This window comes from Plectropomus leopardus, chromosome 3, assembly GCF_008729295.1.
Source record: "Plectropomus leopardus isolate mb chromosome 3, YSFRI_Pleo_2.0, whole genome shotgun sequence".
NCBI classification, from domain to species: Eukaryota; Metazoa; Chordata; class Actinopteri; order Perciformes; family Serranidae; genus Plectropomus; species Plectropomus leopardus.
The window spans coordinates 20,894,250-20,905,128 of NC_056465.1; the positions used below are offsets into that span (position 1 = coordinate 20,894,250).

A 10,879-nucleotide genomic window follows, 5' to 3' on the forward strand; every position below is an offset into this window, starting at 1 on the left:
GTTTAGGTTTATTCCATTATTGGTTACTTAACAAATATATGTTGGAAAGGCTGTCAATAGACACCTCTGGCAAAAAACTATCACTCTCAAAAATAGCTCTTTTTAAAAAAAAATCCAATAAACAGGTCAAATTTTGATAGCTGTCAAAACTCTCTGTGGCCACTGTATCAAGTTAATTTCCTTGATAATGTACTGTACTGCCCCATAATGTAAAACAAATTACATAATACATACATCAAATTATAACAACATTTGACAATACTGCAAGACAGTTCAGCTCCAAGACATACAAGGGCAATACTATTTGGACACAAAAGTAAATGACAAAGCACTTATTTGAAGCACTTACCTCATTACTAGACAGTCCTGTGGAATTTCTGCTTCACTGTGTTAACCTCAATGGACTCAACGGTCTTCAGTTAGAGGCCACCAATGAATGGGAAGGAAAAGGTGAAGCAATTCTGTTGGTCAGTAACTCATACTTGTTTCTGATAGAGGCCAGTAAAGGTCAAATGACAAGAAATTTGTGTTTCAACAAAGTATAATGAATATTTAAGAAAAGACGAGTGTCTAGAATACATAATGTTACATTAATGTGGCAAGAATTATTCACATTTGTCAATATAATGCCACTAAAATAAATTCAATCATTAAAAAATATATGAGAAGGTCTAACCTCAGTGTCAAAAGTTCTACAACATATTATGTAATTTATCTTATGTTTACAGCCTTTCTTCTTGTAGAACTTCAACATCATACATCACCTGCTACTAATGTATCTACAACTAGAAAACAATGCTGTCAACCATATTTCTTTATCAGGCTATAGAAAAATACTTCTTATTTTTTAACCCAGTTTCTTATTGCATTCAGTGAAACAGCAGCATTTGAAATTACATTCTAAAACATTGTGCCACAAGTTTAACATGGTAACATAAGCTGAAAAGCTGTGATATACTTTTAGGCAAATTTAGGTGCAACAGCAACTATTAATGATGGCCAAGTAGCATCCCATTACTGGCATACATCACTTTTTGTGGCGCACCTGCATTGCCAAAAAAACACTAGCTCTAGACTAAGATAAATAAATAAGATTTACAGCACCACATAAATAAATTCAAAACATAATCTACAGTACAATGATAAAAAAGAAACAATTTGATTTTCTTTCAGTTGCACAGAACACCAGCAGCTAATCAGAGCCAGTTTGACTTTGACTGTTATTTAATAATTTTACGGTCCATCTTCGAGTGTATGGCATTCACAATTCAGGTGTTTTTCTCCAAAATTAAATGAGAATTCTGCTTCAATTTATGAGTTTTGGGGTTCATATAGAGCTGGTCTTTTCCTTTGTGAGTGTGTGGCTGCTGTAGTCTTCACTGTCGTTCCAAAGATTGTGCTGAACTGGAAAATTCCCGTTTAAAAAGATGCTTGATTCTTCGACATGTTCGGTCTTTCTCTTTGGTTTGGTTGATCTGAAACTAAATTATGATAAAAAAGTCAGAAATACACGACAGCAGCATTCAATTACAGGTACATTATGTCATGTTTTGTGAAAATAAAACTGTGTACCTGTTTTCTGGGGTAAGGCAAAGTGTGTGATTAAGGTTTGTTGTTGGGGTGGGTGGGACAAATTTGGGTGTTGGGGAAGATGTGCCAGACGGGCATTTGGTGAGCTTTTCTGGAGCTGAGGCTGTGCTTGCTTCTGTTTTAGCTGCAAATATAAGATGAAACTTTACTGATCCTTGTCAGGAAAGTGATTTAAGGAGATTTAAAAAAAAAAAAAAAAGACAAATATACAAATTGTAACATAATCCTATACTTTTACTCCAAAATACATGTAAAAGAAGTGATTTAGTTTAGATAAAACTACATCACAGTTGTTGTTAAAATGGAATTACATTGGCAGTGTTCAAAATCATGTAACATTTAGTTTTTTTCCAGTTATTATTCAACAATCAACTGTGGAAAATTCTAATATCAAAACAAAGGTGAACTGAATCTGTAAACTGTAACACTCACGTATTAAAAAGGCACTTTTAGACTTTGACATCTGGGGTTTCTTTGAGTCAGGAAATGGACTCATGTTTAAAAACTGGTGTTTGAGCCACGTCGCTCTATCGTCCTCGAAGGCCTTCCTCTGAAAGTGAAACCAGATAAAAGTCATCCCAAAAGCAGCCAAAAAGGGGAAAACAGACATCAATGAGTCATCTTATCCTCTTGCTGTATGTCCTAAATTCTATTTCACACCAGTTTTTTAAAAAGGGATGTTTTATAAATCACCTCATGGCTGAGTCTTATAGCTGCCTCAGTGAAGTTCCTCCGCTCCCTCTCAAAGATCTTCCTCTGTTCCTCGAGGGTTTTCCACTCCTCCCTGAAGCGCTCTTTCTCCTGCAGCATGAAGCAGTCACTCAGCAGTGAGCAGTGAGTCTCCTCATCACACGGAGAGCTCAGCTGCTGCTGCAAGAAAAAGACGTAAAAGGCGTTTTGATTAGCCAGAAATTAATAAAAGATTTAAATGTTGCAACAAACCAAATACAGGATCTTTCCTCCAACATGCAAACAAGGTTTTAGTTTAAGTGCTCAGGTAAAAAAAGCTTGGTTGGTGTCTTGCCAAAGTCACATGCCATCTACCATCCCCTCCACCTCCTGATAACAAAATTCAGCTTACATAGCACATCACATAAGAAATGTCAATATGATACTTATCAAACTTGCAAATGTGATGTAGTCCTGGTTTGCAGAAATGTATAATGCAAACATTTCCTCGGGCAACTGGGCTGCAAGAAGCTTGATGGCTAAAATGGCTTGAATTCAGTCTTACCTGCAGAAGCTGCTGTTGTGTTTGAATAAAGTCTTTGCACTGCTGGATCTCCAGCTTCAGTCTGTCCATCTCCTCCTCATGTGTCTCTCGGGAAACAGCATCAGTGTTTTTCCTCTCGCCCAGCTGAGCCAAAGATGCTGAACAAAAAAAACCCGAAAAATCAAATTTAACAATTATGTTTAATTTCATCTCTTATGTACTGCTTTTAACAGACAGGAAAACAACGTCCAGTCTTAGTTGTCACTGGAAAACTCAACAGAGAAAACTGATGAAACTGCTTCATATAAGCATATTAGCTGTAATCAGACCAGTGATTTCAGTATGTAATGAAAACATGCATCACAGGAATATTTTACACATTTTGGGGCGTTAGAGAAGAATCCAAATTTGCATGCATGACACAGCGTGACATTCCTTCCATGTACAGTATCAGGGTCAAGAGTGACAGTGTATGAAGTGTATGTAGACTACCTTGGCTGTCCAATCTTTCAACGTGGCTTTTGAGTCTTCGCCACTGGAGGCGAATACTGTTTGTCAGCTTCTCCCGGGCATGAACGCAATACAATTCTACGCTTTCTTTACTGGAATCAAACACTTCCTCTTCCCCCTCTGAGTCAGCCTGAGAATGACAACAAAAATATTCTTGAATCTATTGGCTGCACACATGGCAAACACATCTAAAAGACTATGACACATTTAAGGGGCCATGTACACAAAGGGGTTCTTCCTAAGGCCAGAGTGTTTTTTGTTTTTTAATTCTTTGCAATGAGAGCGCCGTTTTTACACTACAAACGCCAGCAGTATGACGGGATGCTGAGTGTTTATTTTGCACTGACTGCTGCAAGTTTGGCTTCTTTTTCCTGAGCATTGAGAGTTGAGCATCAACTTTGGGTAAAACACTATGTTCCTCACTGTCACTTTTTACCCAGCTGTTCAGTCATAACTTTATCAAAACATCTGTTTACAAACTCTGCCTTTGAGCAGAGCTGTAATGCACAGTACTCATCCATAAATGAGACTATTTTTGCAAAAATGTTTTGATGATGTTAGGATTAAGTGAAAATGTGTTTGGGAATTACTGAGCATACATCTGGGTAAATGAGACCTGGATTATACCTGTGTGAGATTTTGGTTTGTAAACTGCTGTGTGGATTATGGCTGCCCCTTGAAAGGTAGAAATTCAAATTATCTGTCGGAGACCCTGAGTCGACTGAGATTGCTTCAAGCCAAGCAGTTTTTTTTGGTTCTTTTTTTTTTACTCACCAGATCAGCACACTATGCATTTGCAGCTCACAGCAACTTAAAAAGATACACTCTCTGGCTTTTGATATCTAGTGTCTGAAAAACTGTTGTTTCATATCATTAACACTGTTAGCTTGCTTACTATATTACATTTATGCCGCTGTCACACTGAATGTCCAGCTGAGCCCGATCAATCTTTACAATGTATGGAAACCAAACCGAATCACAGAATATTCGTATTGAACAGCCAAATCTGATTTTGCTGGCATAATTCTGAGTCGGGTACAGCCCTCGTTTTAATATAGCTTATCTGTTGTTAAAAGTGATCCAATTTTTCTCCAATTCATCGAGCATCTTCTCTGGTTTTGGATTCTTCATTAACCTTGGTGGCTTGTGACAAAAAAAAAAAAACTGATTTCACAAATCCAGCATAACACAGGGTGACTACTTGCTACACAAATTATGATTTTTTAAATGAACCACCACTTTGAAATCAATTAATCTCTCTGCCTTATTAGGTTGTTAAAATACTGGGAGGCCAAAGAGTAAAAGGTTGTTTTATAAGCCCTAAGAAATAAATTCAAGATCACATATTTTCAAATCAGAAATATAGAGCAATGAAGTGACAGCAGTGACTTGAAAAAGTAGCATCTGTCTGTTGCTGAAAGTTAAGAAACAGAAAAGAGAGAAACAACTTGTCCTACATGTATGTCATCATCATGATGTTTGTCGTCTTTCAACGTTGGTTTCCTTGAACTCAGAATGGACACCATGTCTTTTTTCATCTGCTGCAGCACTTTCTTCAACTCTGCATTTTCCAGCAACAGCTCCCTCTGTCGGGTGTCATAGTCACTCAGCAGAGTCTTATACATCTCCCCCTCATGCCTTAGAATGAGAGAGATGATCATCTATGTTTATTCACTGTCATAATCTCACATACATAACACAGCTAGAGAGCTAATTCATCAAAGCTACAGCATTCAGCAGTGCCACTATTTTTGAAGCGTACGCATGTTCCCAAAATAAATCTGTGTCACCTAGAAAACTGACTGACTGAGCAGATGTACAAAATTAGAATAAGTAGTACTTTCTCAGATCATGGTGTTTATTTCCATCTCCTGTATTCCCTTTTTTTTTATTAACACATATTAAAATGTCTCTAGAGACAAGGCTTAGTGATACATGTAAAATTGGAAAATTAGAAGTAAACTCACTTTGCTTCTGTCTTTTCAGTTTTCCAAAGGCTTCTCTTCCCATCAGCTCTTCCAATGCTATTCAATACATCAATGGCTGGAAGCAAGAAAGATAAATTTAGAAAAGTCACAAGGGGCACATTCATTTTAATATTGTGTTTTAAAATGTTGGTTTCAATCTAAAATGTTAAATGCTGGGGCAAAGGACAGGGCTGAACAGGTTTTCTCTTTAACCTTGTTTCTTGTCCTTTTTGTCAACCAGAAGTTGATTCAAGCGCTCCTTGAGTTTATTAAATTCTCTTTCTTTCCTTTTCATCTCATGATTGTACTGGCTGGCCCGGCTAGCAATAATGTTCTGAAGTTTCTGCACCTGGCAGGAGGAAATAAAACAATTGTTTATTGTTGTCATGCTTATTCATCTAAGATTAAAAAAAAAACTTTCTATTGATTCACTCAATATTGACTACACTTACATGCACACTAATATTCCACTATTATTCAAAATATCACAATATTCAGAATTTGATAACGGGTCGTGTGTACAGCATATTCCTTTTGGATATTCTAAATTGTGGTTCATTTCGAATGTAGCATTTGAAAGAAAGAGGGAGGCTGTGTTTCCACAGTCAAACAACTCTGCCACCTATGTAAAACTCCTGTCACACAAGTGACAGTTATTCCCATTTTTAATGAGAAGAGTATTGATTTTCATTAGCCATGTAAACAGCTTAGTAGAGATGTTGTCATTTTAAGAATGAGGGCAAAAAAACAGAATATTTTGTGCATGTAAATAGTCATTGTCTGATGCAGTAAGTCCAAAGAAAGTACCTCTTCTTTTTCATTTTTCAGGCAGTTTTGCAAACTCTTCACTTTCAGCTGCAGCTGTCGCTCTCTCTCAAGGAGTCCCGTATTTTCTCTTTTGGATAGTTCAAGCTGCTCCTGTGATAAAAGGACAACATGGGCATGGACATTTAACATGAGAGCTGGGTATTTTTAAGTTTTGACAACCAATTCTTGAGGCGCTTAGTTCTGGTTAAACATTTGTCCTGTTATCTTTATTTCTATATGAAAATAATACAAATATAAAGGAATCACTGTGTTTAATTTGTTGTGAAGAATAATATGATAACATAATGTTACTGTACTTTTAGTTGGGTGCTGGTGAGCTGCAGGAAGTCCACATTGCTGCTGGTCTTAAGCTGCTCCACTTCCATGTTTTCCAGGGTGCGGAGGCTCCTGCGGTGCAGCTGAATCAGGTCATACATGCAATTTAACACAGCCACAACATTCATCTCTGTGCTGCCACTTGACTCCTTCCAAACTGGTGGGAGGCCAAGAGACGACACCTCCTGTAGAAGTAGGAATAAAGGAAAAAGAAAAGATATGGAGGACCAGCCAGGTTCAAACACAGAACATTGCAGTCGTATTGCATATGCCTTAAACTACAAGTAGGCTATGAATGTATGTGTTAATAAGAGACATTTGTAAGTTTACAAACCTGACTGATGTGTGACAGACATTCCTGCACATTGTTGTCTGTGCAGAATGTACTGTGCATGTAGTTCCTGTGCAGCGGCAGCAATGATTGGCTAAACTGCCTCAAGGGAGATGGTCTACATTCAACGGAGCTGCTGCAAATGTCCTTGACTTCTGGGGAAAAAATGTCTGTCAAATATATGCAGTATGGCCTTGTGCTACTTTGTTAATACTTGACAACAAAAGCAGAATACTTCATATACAGTAAATGTTAAATCAATTAGGGTTACTCTGAGCACTAAAACAAACAAGAGCATTGGTCTGTCATTTGTGTTAGTTTAAGCTGTTCCTCACTCACAAGGTTTGATACAGAGCACCAGATAGAGGTCAAAATTACACAATAGCTACACACAGCACTCCTGTACTATACTTCATTTTATCTAACGGATTGGTGATTATGCCAACATCAAGTCAAAATCCTGTTACAAATCATTTAACAGTTCCTGCTGCATGTGAAAGTGTTAATGAACTGCTACAAGTACAAGTACAAAAGCCAACTGTTTAAGATGTCTCATTCACAGTGCATATTCACTGGTCTACAAAGATGTCAAAATCTGAACTCACCCAGGGAAGACTCTGGCATTGTTGCAGTGCAGCCTTCAGGCTACGTGTCTGGATCGTCTACTACATGTGCAGGACACACAAATCTCGACACAAGATCCACCTACACAGTCAGTGTTCCTGAAATAGAGGGTCAGATTAGCAGCGTCCATTCAACACAGTCTGGATTAATAGGCAACGGAAGTAAACATGCAGCGCTGAGGGGTGGAAATACGCAGCAACCTAAATAACTGAGTGTGAGGAGGACAGCAGAATCACAAGGGCTAATTCATCTATCTATCACAGGCAACGAGCGCAACAGTAATGACATTGAAAAAAGATTATTTCAAATATTAAAAATGTGTGTTTATTTAGAGATGGTTTGACAGTTTCATTATGATTGTTATATTGTTATTGTTGTGATGTTTTTGTTGATGTTGTAGTTTTTGTATGACACTGTTGTCACTGCAGGAGTGTACAGGTTACAGGCTGGGACCAGGCCAGTATCTTATCTCAATGCTCTTATAATCAGCTGATCAGACTAATCCCGGACACACAGTATGGGGATTTGTCTGCAGAATCAAAAGCATTTCTCCTCCTGTACGGGGATGTTTGTTTTGTTTTTTAAAACAAATAGACATACTATAAATCATACTTTATCACTAAAAACGTATGGTGTCATCTACAACACCTCATTCTATAACAGCAACTATCTGAGAATTAGCAAAAACTGCATGTCATAATGGAATATTTCTTTTACAAAAAAGCATTTTGTCAATTTACTTTTTTCTATATTGAACTCATAAGAAGGCTGTGACTCCCCAACTCAGGAAGGCTACCCTTTGGTTTCAGGGATACTTAATCAGCCTGGCGAGACAGATGGCAAGCCTACAGCCACAAAGCTTAGCAAGCCAAGACCCCGCTTAGACTGACTACTCAACAAGTGTTAACCTTTAACTCATTAATCAAATGTCTTTTTAGTATAAAATCTTCACAGGAAAATTTCCAAGTAAGCATTTACAGAATACATAAGGTTTGAGGTCCCTCAGTGGCATGTATAAGGATTTGCTGTTAATTTGTAAAAGACTTTAAAACACATTCCCAACCATGAGGGATACTTGATGGGATCACAGGAGGCAGCTCAGACTGGTCTGCCTACACTTAGTTTCTAAGTGGCTAAATCTAATGCAGTCTAATACAACAGCCCTGCAATAAAACCTAAGAGAGGTCATAATGTTAATTTTTCTGTTTCCTTTTAGTCTATTTTGTCACCCTCATTGTAGCAAACCTTTCATGCAAAAAAGCAGCACAGACTTCAGCCTTTAAAATGACTATAAAGTTGAACAGTTTCAACAAACACTGGACATTATGACCTTCATTTAGGTAGTATTTTTTGCATAACTGTTGTTTAGTAATGTATATTTCTCACTCTCTTTATTGAGATACAAACAAAGAACACAAAGAACATGTACAATGCATTAAAAAAACAAAAAAAGTCTGAACAAAATGGTTTACTAAGACTGAAGCTGATAGTGTGAAACTTTGAGCTGTACAACCATAACAAAAGGTATCTGAAACAACCAATACTGAGCTTTGGACATGTCTTGAATGCAATCTGGTGTAAATACACCAAAAGATTAGTATTGTTAAGCTCATTTTGTCTGCCCAAGAGAGTTCAAGACATGCTAAGTTGAAAGGGAGGTGACACTACATACTTGAACTAACTTTAGCCTGCTGAAGTTGTTTTTTCTGAAATAATTGCGTATTTAATACTGTATAGATATTTCACATGTGCTCTAGTTGTATTTTAGTAAAGAGACTTCTGATAGATAAGTTTAAGGTGGCCTAAGACTAGCACTTGCTCAGTACTGTATAAGGCTGCATTTTTTTAGCTAGGTGTAGGCCTACCTAATGAACTAACATATATTTATATACATGGTTTACAAAATATCAATGTTTCTATGCAAATATTTTAAAGTTTAAGTAATTCGACTGACATCTCTGCGAATATCATCGATACGACTGACATGCAAATGTAAAAACACTGACTTAGGTGACCCCGAGAATAGTAAATATATCAAATAGATTACCTTAACGTTACTTTTAGGGGCGAAACAAATGCTAGTTGTTTCAAATAATTTAGCTAGCGTTTATAAGTTACTGTGAGATACGTGCATACAGATAACCGTGAAACAAAGTATGTCGGTAATAATGTGTAACCTTGACGTTAGCTTTCCAGGACACCGTTCACTCAAGAAATCATGTTTTGCTAATGAAGTAATTAAAATAAATCAAAACAAATGTTCAGTAGGTCTTTTACAAAGCAGCCAGTCAGTGTTAAACTAATCAAACGTTAACTGCCAGCTGAAAACAACCTGACATTGAAACCGAGCGGCTCGCTGTCTCAGCCAAAAAAGCCGACTTGTTAGTTACGAAAGCAGACGTTTAAAATGTTACATTTATTAAAAAGCAAATGCCGAAATGTCTAGATAACGTACTTACCGTTGCAGTTTGTTAGATATTTCCAAACTGCTTCTCGCTTCACGAGGCAGCAGCTCCTAAAACCATGTCGGTCTAACTGACAGTACACACACCACTGCAAGCAAAACAACCACCACGCTAATTGGCCGACTCGTTGTCTAGCAACCGAGCACGGCGCAATATGATTGGCTCTTGGCTGTGAGCTACTTCAAATGCTTTAATGGCAATTAAATTTTTAAATTGCCTTTTTAAGTAAGCCAAATGTTACTAAATATTAAAATACAATGACGAAGAAAAGCGTAGAATTTATTTGTTTGTTTATTTTTAAATTTACTCAGTTATTATTCTATTATGACCACATATTTTGGACTATGATTACTATCAAGTAAGATAAAATAGTCTTAACCCTATTTGCAGTCAGTCACTTAAATGTGTTAGGATCAGTGGTGGAATGTAACCACGTACATTTACTGAGTGCTGTAGCTTACTTAAGTAAGAATCTGAGGTACTTGTACTTTGCTTGAGTTTTTTCTTTCCATACTACTTTATACTTCTACTCAACTACATTCAAGACATAAGTATTGTATATTTTCACTTCACAAAATGTATCCACAAGGTTTAATTTTTTTGTTACAAATTAAATAACCTAGCAGTTAATGCAATTACAGCTGAAACTAATAGTTAATTAATCAATTAGATGATTGGCAACTATTTTGGTAAATTCATGTTGTTTTCTAATGTATTACATTAATCTATTGTATTAATAATACTTATTTGTTATTTGTTGTTGTTGTTGTGTGTTACTTTTTGTTATTGTTGTTTTAAATATTTTGTGGACTGGGTCCTTGATTTTTAATACTTTAAGTACATGTTCCTGATTAAACTTATTTACTTAAGTAATATTTTCAATGCAGGACTAGTAATACAGTGTGGTATTAGTACTTTAACTTAAGTAAAATAATTAGAATACTCCCTCCACCACTTGTAAGAAGCACAACCTAAAAAGTGTTAAATATTTCAATTAGATAGTAGGCATAAAGCAGTGAACGTAAATGAATGAACA

The 10,879-nt window shown here is 36.6% G+C and overlaps 1 protein-coding gene across 3 annotated transcripts; it reads right to left on the minus strand.

Annotated features, from left to right (window-relative positions):
* Window positions 1-1,106: 1,106 nt before the first annotated feature.
* LOC121940997 (afadin- and alpha-actinin-binding protein-like) lies at window positions 1,107-9,918 on the minus strand. Of its 3 annotated transcripts, none has more exons than XM_042483688.1 (14): window positions 9,838-9,918; window positions 7,360-7,476; window positions 6,758-6,906; window positions 6,405-6,608; window positions 6,088-6,198; window positions 5,494-5,629; window positions 5,281-5,356; window positions 4,771-4,951; window positions 3,296-3,443; window positions 2,825-2,961; window positions 2,284-2,460; window positions 2,023-2,140; window positions 1,573-1,714; window positions 1,107-1,481 (listed from the first exon to the last, which is right to left on the minus strand). In XM_042483688.1, exons 2-14 carry the CDS (start codon window positions 7,376-7,378, stop codon window positions 1,328-1,330), a joined length of 1,752 nt encoding a protein of 583 aa, XP_042339622.1. In that variant the 5' UTR covers window positions 7,379-7,476; window positions 9,838-9,918; the 3' UTR covers window positions 1,107-1,327. The 3 variants fall into 3 exon arrangements, with proteins under 3 accessions (XP_042339622.1, XP_042339623.1, XP_042339619.1); XM_042483689.1 differs by having other exon boundaries at window positions 2,284-2,457; window positions 6,758-6,909; XM_042483685.1 differs by having other exon boundaries at window positions 6,758-6,909.
* Window positions 9,919-10,879: the final 961 nt, after the last annotated feature.